The 13,556-nt window shown below is 38.3% G+C and overlaps 1 protein-coding gene across 19 annotated transcripts in view; it reads left to right on the top strand.

Annotated features, from left to right (window-relative positions):
* SVIL (supervillin) overlaps positions 1-13,556 on the top strand; it is a 114,527-nt gene that overhangs the window by 70,856 nt on the left and 30,115 nt on the right. For 14 of the 19 annotated variants that reach the window (XM_009275175.2, XM_009275171.2, XM_009275165.2 and 11 more), the window contains 4 exons: positions 560-583; positions 1,649-2,219; positions 3,715-3,934; positions 9,734-9,863. In XM_009275175.2, the coding sequence (XP_009273450.1) occupies positions 560-583; positions 1,649-2,219; positions 3,715-3,934; positions 9,734-9,863 (945 nt within the window). The remainder of the gene's footprint in view (positions 1-559; positions 584-1,648; positions 2,220-3,714; positions 3,935-9,733; positions 9,864-13,556) is intronic. The other 5 variants (XM_019471002.1, XM_019471001.1, XM_019471000.1 and 2 more) reach the window with 2 other exon arrangements.

The following is a 13,556-nucleotide window of genomic DNA, read 5'->3' as shown; positions in this document are numbered from 1 at the left end:
ATACATTTATTTATTTTATAAATAAATAAAAAAATTATTTTAGCAAGATTTCCAGACCTTACATAGTGCTCTTCCCATTCATTTTCCACATGCCAACCACTGTCACGACCTGGACTTTTTAATGATTGTGTCACTAACTTGTTTGGGAGCCAGGAAGGTGATCGACAGAAATGGGCTGAAGCAGATGAGAAAGAAACCAGTGACAGTCACATTAGTTTGTCAGACTTTTACAGAACAAATTTGTTCTTCAAGCAAGGAAACGCAGAGGAAGCATGTTTTGTCATCTCTTTCTGAACATAACAAAAGAAACCAGAGTTGACTCTGAACCAGGTTCAATGGGAGTGTATTTTCAAAAAGACTTTCTATAGTGAACTGTTCATTTGGAGCGTTGAGATGTTTAGAGATGCAGTTACAGTTTTTCTAGGAAGAAGCAAAAGAAACATATCAAAATAGATAACTAGGGGTTACGTTACCAAAATACATAATTGCAAATGTAAATATCTTGTAATTAAAGCTGAAATCCCTTTGCTGATCTCCTCTAAATTTCTAATTCTGATAGATGCAATGGAAAAAGAGCAAACTGGTAACTATTTTCTTAATCTTTCTTTGGAATCTTTGAGCTAGCATAGTAGTCTTTGCTCTGCTTTCCTATTTGTTTAATGAATAAATGTGTTGTCCATGCTTTATGGAATTTGCATGTGCATTTTAAGTTTTCAATTGATTTCCTCCTACTGGTGTGCTTTTATCTATTCCTTTTGCATGCTGTTCACTAGCCCTGCAGTTTAAGAAAACAACAAAAAAAGCCAAACAAAAAACCTCTCCTGATGTGTATGAAGGCATGTTTGTCAGTCTCTTTCACAGCTTTTGTCTCCTTTGGAGAAGACAAAGCCAAGCTCTGCATTTCAGAAAAATTTTGCATCTTAATTGTCTCTAGGAAAACTTTATAAAATTATTATGTTAGAAGAGTAAAAAAGATAATCGTTCCACTGTAGAGGCTGGCAAAGCAAATTTGGAGGTTTTTTTAATATGCTTCTTAGATTCAAATACTTTGCTCAGAGATGTACGTGACAGCCAATGTTTGATATTTGATATTAGTCTTAGACTAACAGTCCTGCGTGAAGATGATTTATGTGGCAGAAGCATCAGGAATGGCTGCCCTATGTAGGACAGCACAGAGCAGAGTCTGTCTGAGCTAGCTCCAGAGTTGGAAGCTGCATAACTGTATCAGAGCAGAGCTGTGCCAAAGCTAATTAGCCCTGCTGAGATGCAGAGTTGATTAGCCTGGGCACATGGCATGTCATCCGGTGTCTGGAACCTGAGCTAATTTCTTTCCCCAGTGCTGCACAGTACCATGTCAGTATGAAACTTTTCATGCAGCCCTGACACAATGTCGTGTTGCATGCTACACATAAACCCTTTATTACTAAAGATGTTGCTGTTCACATGCAGTCGTTTCTTCCCTGGGTGGAATAATCTATCTGCAGCCAAATTATGGGGGCATTGTTGCTCTCCTTATCTGTTTCTAGCCTATATTTATAGAGCACTATATTCATATGGAAGCATACCTCTGAAGAACTGACGTGATTAGACTGTTTTCAGGAATTGATGATTTCCGAGCTTTTAAGTCTTTTTTTGTTGTTGTTCATAGGTACAAAATGAAAGTGGAAAAATTACTCCCCTGTCAACTGCAGTTGCAACATCAGTTTCAGCAATGGCATCTGCCCTTTCTCCGCTGTATGCTGGAGACCTGCACGCAAAGCCAGCAAGTGATGGAAGTGTGAGCACTGCAGCTAGAGCTGATTTGAGATTCCACTCTTCAGCACAAAACTCGGAGTCTTCAGGAAAACGCACACAGAAGTCAGAACAGTGGCAGCCCTCAATGGAAGCACTAGAAAGCAACAGAGCATCAAAGAAGCATGAAGAAGAGAGAAAGAGGTTTCTAGCACATGAAGCTAATGAAATTACAAAGTACAGCTCCTTTGAGGAAGAAACCACACATCCTGTTCCTGAAAAAACAGGAGACTACCATAAAGAGACAACATACAGCTTCCTGAGGAAGGGCAGCATGGAACTGTTTAGTTCACAAGCACTTTTTCAGCCTCTTGAACAGAAGGAAATCGATACTCGCATGCAAGGTAAATGGGAAGTCAAAGAAGGTCAGTCCTTTGAAGAAAAGATGGATTTGGAAAGTATTATGAAAAGCAAGACTTTGCAAAGAGGTGCAGTATATACTTGCTTTTGGTGTAGTCTCGTTCAGCAAACAATGGTGTTTCTCTAGTTTTAAATATCTTCATTTCAAGCATTATCAAGGCTGGTTATTTTTCCTTTTTTTAACACTGCTTCAAGGTAGAGAAATACCTGTGAAATCTTAAGTTTTACAAATACAGTTTTCTCTTTGTTATTCTTTCAATTATTCAGCATTTAAAGACGGCTCAATTTTACTCAGATTTTCTTACTTTGAAAGAAGTGGTATTATATGCTGAAGCTAAGATTTATCCTTTCCTCTTTTGCCTTTGCCCCTGCCCTCCAAAATGCTGAACAAGCTAAACTTGCTGCTCTGGGTCAAGTGTCTGCTCTTAATTGTTGCCTTCTTGTGCATATATAGTTATGTGTACATATGTACATATGTACATATATAGCTAGTAGTGGATAATTTTCAGATAACTAATTTTGCAAAACTACTATTATTTTTTCTTCAATGTGGTGATGAAATATAAACCAAGTAATTCTCAGAGCAACTACATTTCTGTATGCAAAACATAATTCAAACTTAGTAAGTAAACTCGCCCATCTTTAAATAAAGTGCTTTGGAAATAATCAGTCAATTTGGTTGTTGCATAAAGCCTTCTATTCTGCTGAATTTAGAAGGATGTTGTATTAGTTTTCTGTTTTATTATGATGGGGTACAGGACCACGTTACCCTGTAGTGCTAGAAGTGCTTTTGTCTTCATCCTGTGAAGTTAATTTATTTTGAATTTAATGGTCTTCGAACAGGCGTAGGGAGGAAGGTATAGTTATGCCTGTATTCCTCAAAAGCAGTGTCCGTTCTATCCAATTAACTTTCTGTGACTGCAGGGGAGATGGAGACTGGGATAAAACAAGAGCAGTTGTGTATCAGAGGGGTGTTGTGCTTGTAAAATTTCAAAAAGAAAAATGAAGATCACTTATATTTCCTTAAGGATAACCGTAATGGTGCATTTATCTTTCATCAAGGTAGTTTTTCCTGTGGTTTAATTGCTGCTTGAAAAAACAAAACCAAAAAAGCCTCCTAGAAAATAATACCTTTATTAAGCTATTAAATGTCCTCCTAGTATGCTACTTATGCATTAAACTGCTTTACCAGTAAGTTAATTTCTTATTTAAATTTTGTCTCCTTCTCTTCCCCTACTCTTTGTTCCCCTGTCACTTTCATCTGTCCATTTGTTTTCCTGTTGGGGTGATGACAGGAGCAGCAGTTTGTGCCTCATCCATATGACGTTCAGAATTGTGTATTGAACGTGATGTTCTGTGGCTTCATGTGAACTTCAGTCACAAATGGCCAGTCTATGCAGCAGATAATATTGCACGATTAATCTTTGTACTCTAGCTCAGCCAGAATTTTTTTCATGTGATTTGAATGTTAAAAACCAGATTTGCTGCTTCAGTGTTAGTAATGTAAAATATGTTTGAGAATAGCGCTAAGTCTAATTCAGCACTTCTCTTTCGAATGGGCAGACCACGCTGAACCTACTTCTGAACTCACCAGCACATCAGCAATGAGGACAGTTTCGCAAACTGCAGCTGCGGCATCCTGTAAACTGCAGGAGCTCTCTGAACAATTGGAAGGCAAATTTAATAAGAATTCCTGTGAGATGTTTTCCGTTGGAGAGAACAAAGCACAAACAACTGAGGATGTCCTTGATAATTCCAGCAAAACGATGTCAATTAAGGAAAGGTACTTAAATTTCACTTTTTTTTAAATGATCTCTATAAATACAGTTATTAGACTGATGGTATAAAAAGAAGCTTTAAACCTGTTTCTGAAAAAGCTAAGCAGTGATTATTAGGCTTTATTAGATGTCAAATACTAACAGCAGAAACATGCGGCTAATCTGCCTGACATGCTTATAAAGCAGATGGTGGTGAATGAGAATTACTCTTCAAGAGAATGTGATAATCTGATTTTGAAAGAGCCACCTGAATAATCAATAAGTAGTTCAGAAAGTTGTAAAAATACATGTTCTAGTTACATTTATACTGATATACTCAACATACTTCCCCAGGTTCTGCTTTCAGTTACAACAGGTATAATGGGATATTTTTTTAATAGCTAGTTTTTTGTTGGTCTATGGGAGTAGTCTCTTTTAAGTAAGCCGACTACAGGGAGTCAGGGATAGACTCTGTGATGTTTCCCTCTTTACTTCAGAAATACATGGTTGCCATTTTGACCTCTGAGAACTTACTGTAGGGATTTTAAAAGGGTAATAATTTGGACGGGCTTGTGGGAGTATTAGAAATATTTTTTCCAACCCAAGATCATTCTGATCTGAAACAAAATGTTAAGTGTTCTGCGCTTGTGCGAACAGTAGGAGTTCACGGCTAGAGCTCCAATAGCTGCTGTAGTGCTTGTAAAAGTCATTCTAATATAGTTAAAACTTTGAGAGTATAAACTCAGCCCCAAACTGCAAAAGGATCTGGCAGCAGTCCAGTGAGTAAAATTATGATTATTTGCTCTGGGTTGACAAATAGGCCTATTTTTACTTCAGTTTTCTGCAGTGAAAGCAGAACCAATAAATAGAAATAGCTACTTGATTAAACTTTCACTGTGTAAAAGTATTCCCGCACTTCGGGAGATGGGTGTGATATTAGGAACTCCATTTTTTTTTTTAAACATGATTCCAAAGCGTACTTCTTAAATTCATATATTTCTAGGATGTGTGTGGGTCATCCTCATTTATAGAGCATCCCCACTCCCTGTTATCCCCTTAACATAAAGAGGGGGTGCAGGGGCAGCTACAACAGCTGTGCAGTCTTAGTCCCCCTTCTGAAGGATGTACTTACTTTTTTCAGTTTACTGTTGTTGTTTTGTTTAAAGCAACCTTAATCCCTGCCGTCCCCCTTCTGTAAATATGTCAACTGTCTGGGCAGATAAGGTTTAAGACCAGTAGCTTCTGGTTTATAGGTGGTAAGCGATCTGCCTTTGCTGATCCTGGTGGGGAAAAAGAGTTTGGAGGGAAGGGAAGATCCAAGTATTAGCAGCTGTTTCAGTCCTAAATTTAATGCTTCAGTTGAGTTGATCTCTTGAGGAACTGATGTTAAAGACTGTCAGTCACACTTGCAATCTGAAATCGCTTCCGTTAGGCCACCAAGACTGTCTAGTCAGTCCCAAAGCTGACAAAAGAAAATACCTGCTGTCTTGTCAGGAATTCGTATATTATGATTCCACAAACGTCTGTAAATGGCAGAGCTGGTATCAAAATGTTTTAGCCTTCCAAAATACCACAGTATTCTACTTCTTGGCTCAGAATTAAAAAACTACAACCAGTCATTTTCTCTTGCTTGGCTATAGCTGATGCCAAGTATTCATAAACCTCAAAGAACATTTCTGCTAAAGATTAACTATTACAATTTGGATATTTTTTTTCTTTTACATTCACTAACTTCATCTTCCCATCCAGTGGATTTTTCTGGCTGTGTCAGACATTCTTTCACCTTATGGAAGAACAGCTTTTCCACAGATGTAATGATATTTGGGCAGGATGCATGCATGCTGGTCTGGATGAAAGTGATTTTCCACAAAGATTTACTTCACTGAACTAATATTATCCTTGTGGAGTGAGTGCATACCTGGCATTTTCAGAATTACCTATATTATATGGAAGAATGAAAATCATGATTTTTCAAGGAAGAAAAGACACCTATCCTCTCTTCTTCTGCAAACACACAGCTTGGAGGTGAGAGGGAGCAAAGGCTCATATCTTTGAGTAGTTTTGGCTGTGTTTTGTTTTAGGCAGCCAGGGCCAATCAACTGATGTGTTATATACGAGTGGTTTAAACCTTTTTTTAATTGTCTTGCCTTCAGGAAGAGGAATGTCTTGGAGGACTTCGAATGGAGCATTAGTTGCGTGTAACTACCTGTCTTTGTGCATTTATGGAGACCAAAGTTGCTAGAATCAACTCCACTTTAGAAGTCAGCTGCATGCCATGATCACCATTTAAAAAAACTACAGATAACTCTAATTTCTGGTGGACCTCTTACCATCATTCGTTTCTTCTCAGGAAGAGCCCTGCCTAAACTTAATTTTCAACCTTTTTTGATGTATGGATGCCAGAGCAAGACTTTCTTATGCAGACTAGTCCCCACTATAGTGAATTTATGCACTCTTTAACAGTTGGCTTTCTTTTTGTAGTTACTTATCTCATATTAGCCTCCAGGATTTATGATTTAGCTGAAAAGAACTGATCAAGTGCAGCCAATGGAGTACGTGTGAAAGCCAAGCCTGTGTCCAGTTTGATCTGTCTCAAAGATAACACTAGTAGCTAAGATACTAAAATGTTGCCACAGAAGAAAGATGTGTCATTTTTGACATTTTTTGCCAGGACTTTTGCCACAACCTTTCATACAGCGCTCCTTGTTTAGGCAAAACCATTGTTCAAATCTTATTTCTGTTTCCCTTCAGTATTAATCCAACATTTTGCCTTTGGCTGTGAAAGCTTTTGCTTTGAACCCATCCTGACACCTCTGGGATGATGATCATCCTATCTTGATGGCAGATTTTTTTCAGGTTGGAAAAGGAACTTTTGGAGGCAAAAGCAGTATGAATACAACTGTGAAAGTGAATAATGAATGATTATTCATTATTTATCAAAAGTGGAAAACTAGAGGTATGCAATGAAACTAGTAGGCAGCAGGCCTTAAACAAATCCAAGGGTTAGACCAAATAATTGCCTTATTTTTGCAGACTTTCCAAAGAATCAACTGCTGTCTACTTTGAGTTAATCTATGGAGCTGGTGGGATTGCTTGTGTGTGTGAATTCAGTAGTTCTTGCATCTTGATTCATACAAAAGCGTGCCCTCCAATTGTTGCTGAGTCAGGGCAGTCTGAGTTTATTGCTGTTTCCATCGTTTGAAACAAATGTGTGGCTTTAGGTTTTACACAGCCGTGAAGTTTTCAATGGTATACTGGGCATACATATCTCTTTAAGTGGTGATTTCATTGCTCAAAACAGACAAACGTGTGTTCTCACTCTAGGAATGAGTTGTTCCATTACATATACAAGTGGAGAGTGAAGGGCTAGTATGAATCCATCCTTATGACAGAGGAGAAAACAAAGTCTCCAGAGGCACAGAAGCATTCTTAGAATTAGAGAGATTCTCTTCCTGATCAACCAAGCTGTTTGGGGCAAAGGTCTAGGGAAAATACCCTGGTCAGGGCAGTCTGAGTTTATTGCTGTTTCCATCATTTGAAACAAATGTGTGGCTTTAGGTTTTACACAGCCGTGAAGTTTTCAATGGTATACTGGGCATACATTAAGTGGTAAGTGGTGATTTCATTGCTCAAAACAGACAAACGTGTGTTCTCACTCTAGTTGTTCCATTTTCCATTACATATACAAGTGGAGAGTGAAGGGCTAGTATGAATCCATCCTTATGACAGAGGAGAAAACAAAGTCTCCAGAGGCACAGAAGCATTCTTAGAATTAGAGAGATTCTCTTCCTGATCAACCAAGCTGTTTGGGGCAAAGGTCTAGGGAAAATACCCTGCAGTAATGTCAGGTAAAAAAAAAAAAAAATTTTTTTCTGCCTGCTATGCTGAGCAGTCACAGACATTTTTAAAAACAAACCCATCTTAGGCCAAAGCTGACCAAAATGCCTTCCAGCTTCAATTATCGCAGATCATTTCTAAGCAAAGCTGACCTGAGAGAACATAACTACTGAAGATAATTCAACTGCATGGTGGCAATTCAGTCCCATCTTGGTCTCCTTCACAGTTTCACACATGCATGGATGCACTCCAGAAGATTAGTTCTGGGCAGTGAAATCTTGTATACGTTCTGGAAACAATGACCGTGGCCTCAACTCCTTATTGTGAGTCCTTCTCACCCCTACTCATCCCATGCTGTGAGGTATGAAGCAACCAGGCAATGTGAAGCCTGCCAGCACTGCCTGCCTGGGCAGGAATAGAGGAAATAACTGCTTTCTTGAATACTAACATTCTTACTGCCATTGTATTCTGTGGATTTACTTTCTTCTGCATTCACAGTTTTTCTCAAATGACTGCCTTAGGACCAATTGGTCATCCTTGAATAGGTCAGTAGGATGGTTGCACCCCTGGATTTTTGCAGGAAGCAGCTGCCTGAAACTTGGCTTCTGGCTAGACCTATTCGATCCTACCCTTTCCTTCTCCTCAGAGTTTCAGGACAAGACTTACTGTGAGGGTAACAGTAATCGCATCTCTAAAAAGGAATCTCTGTATCTTGTGGTCAAAATAGGTTGCCAACACTTTAACTACTGAACCTGTTCAAATATTAATAGGGTTAAGGGTTTTGTATAATCCTTACTGAAATGCCCTAGATTAAAGAAAGTTATGTAGTAAAACTTAATTCAACTAAAATAAAAATTATTTAGCGGACCAATGCAACTGTTTGCACAAGTACTGCAGATCTACATTTTATGGAGTACTAAGAATGATTTCTGAAAGCTGGAAAATTCATACAAATATTAATTTCTGAGGAAGGTAAACTGAAGATCATGCCTGTGTAGACATTGTATTCCTAACTGGCTTCCCCTGCCCCCAAAACTAATCACCACAGGGTTTGTATGGACAAATAGGTTCTAATTCTAGCAAAATAATTCTACATGCTGTCCCCACCAGAGCCAGTTAGTGTCCCTTTGTTCTATATTCAGAATTTTGCTCAAGATTAGGAAATAGCACTTTTAAAAGATCCTACTTACCAGATTAGTGAGTAATCCACATTTTAAATATGACATCATTTAAACAAGTTGAATCTTGCAGATAGATTTCACAGCTGTATTATAGTTAGCACCAAGTTACTAGTGCATTGGTACTACTGATTTGTGTCACAGCAATGCCTGAGCTAAGCAAGGAGATACTAAGTGATCCCTAGGAGTCAGTCACTGGAGTTGTAGTGAAAGCAGTAACTGCAGAGTTGTCGTTTGATGTGCCTGATGAGAGCTGATTGGTGGATGCCTGCTGAATAGACCTCTTTCTTCTTGGGTTTTAAAGAAAATAATTTTTAAAATCTTTTTTTAATGAGTACAATAAAGACCAAAGGTAGGATTCATCTTATTAACTTTGGACATCTACAGCATAAGCATCCATAGCTGAGCTAGTCACTCTCCATGCCTTATCGACAGAAGGGGGGGGGGGGGGAAACACGGTTTAATCTAACCTATTTATATGTCTACTTTAGGATGATCTGCGTTGTACCTCGGTCTCCCTTGACTGTATTGGCAATTTCCACTCACTGTACAAATTAACTGGGATGCCTGTCTCAGATCTAGATGTCTGTGTTTTGATAGATAATTCCCATTCAACATGTTCAGTAAAGGCTTGGTGTTCATTTGTGAGCTTTGTATATGTGTATGAAATGTAAATAACTATAGTTAATGTTAGAAAAATTAATTTCAAATTCTCTTGAATGCAACATTAGTGAAACAATAAGGGTAGCTTTTGAGGATAACGGGAAGTACAGTGTTTAAAGCTACCTGTTGGCATGTTTTTTCTTCTAGGTTGGCATTGCTGAAGAAGAGTGGTGAAGAAGATTGGAAAAGCAGGCTCGGCAAAAAGCAGGAGTATGCCAAAGTCTCTGTCACTGATCGTAGTGCGCAGATGCAAGAAGTTGAGCAGCTGTTGAAGAAGGTAACTCTCTCCTTGTTTGGAAAAAACATCTTGCTTGAAATGCTTCAGCTTTTTGAAGGTGCATCCAACTAGACAGGCATGCCTAATATTAGCTACTAGCTCCTGCTATTCCTCTTGTTGTCAGGCTTGTTTAAAAAACAATTCTCCCAACATGAGAGCTCTTTAAATGAGAATGTCTTCACTGTCTTGGGACATATAATATTGGTTACAGTGTCTTTACATCAGCAGATTATGAACCAGTGAGTGGGCCTGTAAGGCTTCTGGAGCATTTACAGGTATAATGATTTAAGCCTTTTTCCCCCCAATGAAATTGGCTTAAGACTTTAAGTTCAGGTGTTTTCTGTAGTATGGGTGAGCTTGTAAAAATTTCAGATTCCTAAAGCTGTGTTGTCTCTGTGCATATACTTTTTTTTGAGCAGTGATTTTTGGATCCTAGAAACACTGAGGAAACGCAGGTACCAGAGCATTCATGAGTCATTTGGCTTTTGGTTATCTTGCATGATCTTTGGTGTTTGTGGATAGCCAAAACCATCTAGACAAGGATTTCATCTGTCTTGTCAGTGTTAGTGAATAGAGTGGGAGGTGGATAGAAAGGTGTAGAGGAAAAGGAAGTCCACATTGTTAGCACATTCTGGCTATGTCTATACATGAGTAAGTTATGTTGCCCAGCAGGAGTGGATCTGTAAAGCAGAACAATTACTGATGAGGACCTGCTATGCATGCCATACTTACTTGTTTTGCTTCAGTGAAGTTTTGCTTCAGGCTAAATTTAGTCTGCTCCTGTGGCCTGACTGCCGTTAGCAGCCATGGTGTTACGCGGTAATTCAGGAGCGTGCTTCAGGGCTTAGTTTCATCCAAAAGTCTGCGCATTCTGCGGTGTGAACCAAAGCACAGAAAGTGAGCATGACTGGGAGATTTGCTTCAAAATGAACTGCTCATTCAACTACTCTTCCCTTCTGAGTCTAGTATTTTGAAAATGACAATGTCAGGTAAAATAGGCTGTTTCAAAAGCCTTTAATTTTTGAAGGACTATTTTCACAGAGGACAAATGAAGATAAAGTTTGTGTTATAAATTTTACTAGTGAGGACGGTAATCTTTGGATCCAATTATTTAGTTGTGAAAATGCTGCTTCTATTAAATAGTATAGGCAAACAATAACAAAAAGTCTCCTGTTCCGTCCGTATATTACAAGTAAGGAGTGTTACACAGTCTGTCATTATTGAGGATAAATCTGTGCCTGAACATGTGACGCATCAATGGTTGTGTGTTAATTGGACAGAAAAACAAGAAAGCTGATTTTTGCAGTTTGTTTTATGGGTTTTGGTTTGATTTTGCCCTGTGGACTTGCTCAAAAATCCAGTTGCTAGTTTGAAAGATGTCCTAAAGCAAAAATAGTTTCAGCGAGGAAAGTAAAATTGCGATCACATTTTTAAAAGGCTAGTCTCCTAAATGACAACTTTTGAGATCAGATAACAAATGTACTCCAGCTAAAGACAATGGGGTTGAGAAAAAGCTTTAAGCAGCTGCCAAGATTTAGGCAGAGACAAAACCTTTGTTCTCTCTTCTCGTTCCCCAGCACCCATATCCTCCCTGCTGTGTTACCATGTGCAGCAACTTCACTCAGCGTAGCACAAGTTAGGCTTTCAAAGTAAGTAAGCGAGCATGAAGTGCTTGAAGGGTACAAGCTTTGAAGTGCCAATGCTAGCAGTGAGAGTTTCTGTGACACTGGGTCACCCACTCTGTTGGTCCATGTTAGCTCTTGGCTATTTAGAGCCTAAATCAAAGGATTTGCATATCTGCCAATGAGTGAAATCTTAGATGTATAAGAAAAAATGTTAGTCTTACTAGATACATAACTCCCTTAACTGTATTGATATTTGTGATGCTCATTCATTACGTGATACGTGATAAATAATGTAAAGCTTCACTAAGTTGACCACACTGCTTGCAACACACCATGTCAGCTGCCCTTAAATCTGGAAATATTACTGGTAATTAATCAATGTGATAGCTATTATCCTTTGAGGACCATGAAGCAGTGTGCCACTGAAGTCTGTTTGTAGAAGAGCTTTGAGACTATGGTGTACTTAAGAATCTTAGTGCTTTCTGTTGCTGGATTGCAATAAAAATGCAGGAATTGTATTGATTACTATGTTTTGAGCTAGTTAAAATACAACTTCTACACATGGCAGTCATGCATCAACACCAAGGGTGTGTAAACTTCTGTCATGCCCTGCTAGTTCAAAATAATGCCTGAAGTTTTTAGTTGCAGTATGTCACTCCCGTTCATGTAGTCAGACACCTTTTTAGGTTTTCTTTTGTCTATGTGTGTCTTTTAAAAGGTTACCTAACTTGTTCTAGAGATTTGATTATTGAAGCATAGCTGTATAAAATAGAAGTTATTAGAGTACATTTAGATTTCTTATAAAAAACAAAAGTTGAAAGATTCATACTCTTAATAAAATAGTTACATTAAATAGTGCTGTTTGATCACTTCTAGTCAAAATGCTTCTGCACAGTTGTCTGCACGGTGAGATATTTCTCCAAATGTGTTATAGTCATTTATATGTAGGCTAAACTGTAGAAAAAACATAAAATTCATGGAGAAGCTGACAGAGCAACCTCAAATGGGGAAAAAAAGGGACTAAGGAATTAACTCAAGGAGATACAGATGAGGGGGGAACTTGAGATTTACTTGGAGGTCCAGCATCTGTTTTGATGATTGCTGCACATAGGAAAATTTGTTGGAAGCTGTGAGACTTCTTAAATTATTTATATGTATGGTAAAACATACTTGGACCATTCCAAGAATAGTTCTAACATCAGGGGAACAACTGTACACTGAGGAATGTCTTACTGGAAAAAAAAATCCCTTTGATTTGGGAAAAATATTTTGGATTTAGTATATTTGTATTCATCATCTTAGGTTGGATGGAAGACTTCCAGACTGTTGGTTTTTTCATGGGTAGAAAAATTAACTAAGTTTAAAATCTTTCCTTAGTATCAAAATAGCAAGATTTACTGGAATGAAAATTCCTATTTTATAGTCAGCCATTTTTAACAGAGTCCCTGATTAATGTGATTACCAGCTGCATTGCAGTCGCGTTAAAGCAGTGAATGACATTTGAAATGCACTTAATTCTTACAGCAAGTTCAAATTGCAGCTCAGCACTGGTGTTAAAGGCTAGGGCTGAACAGTCAATTCAGAATTAGTCAGAGATGAAGTGTGTAAAAATCTTAAAGGGGGTGAGCCCTTAAAAAGTGACCGTTAGGCAAAATATTAGTCTCTTGCTGTGGTAATAGTTTTATCCATTTCATATATGGCATCCACCAAGTGCTCGTATCCAGTTCTAATCAAAGCTGAAACTAATGATTAGGCTTCATTTTGAGCCACTCTAACAAGCTGCATTTACCCATATTCTGTGCGATGTTCCACATTTGCTTTAACCTATAGAAAGAAAGAAGAATTATAGATGATAAAGCCATGTCTAATCAGCTTTGGGTAAGCCCAGCTCTGAGGCAGGGGTTATTTGTAGGCTTTGTTTAGAATGGTGAACTCACCTTCGCTGGGTGCTGTGGGCTTAGCAATTCCCTCCAGATGGCTTTTGAGTATCCCAGTTTTAGTAAGCATTCTTGCCTTTCATCCAGAAAATGGATGGCTTGTTATTTAGCAGGGTCTGATTAAACTTGCA

The sequence above is a fragment of the Aptenodytes forsteri genome, unplaced genomic scaffold (assembly GCF_000699145.1).
Source record: "Aptenodytes forsteri isolate BGI_AS27 unplaced genomic scaffold, ASM69914v1 Scaffold336, whole genome shotgun sequence".
Lineage (NCBI taxonomy): Eukaryota > Metazoa > Chordata > Aves > Sphenisciformes > Spheniscidae > Aptenodytes > Aptenodytes forsteri.
Note: the sequence above shows the minus strand (reverse complement) of the source record. Positions and strands in the feature narration are given on the sequence as shown.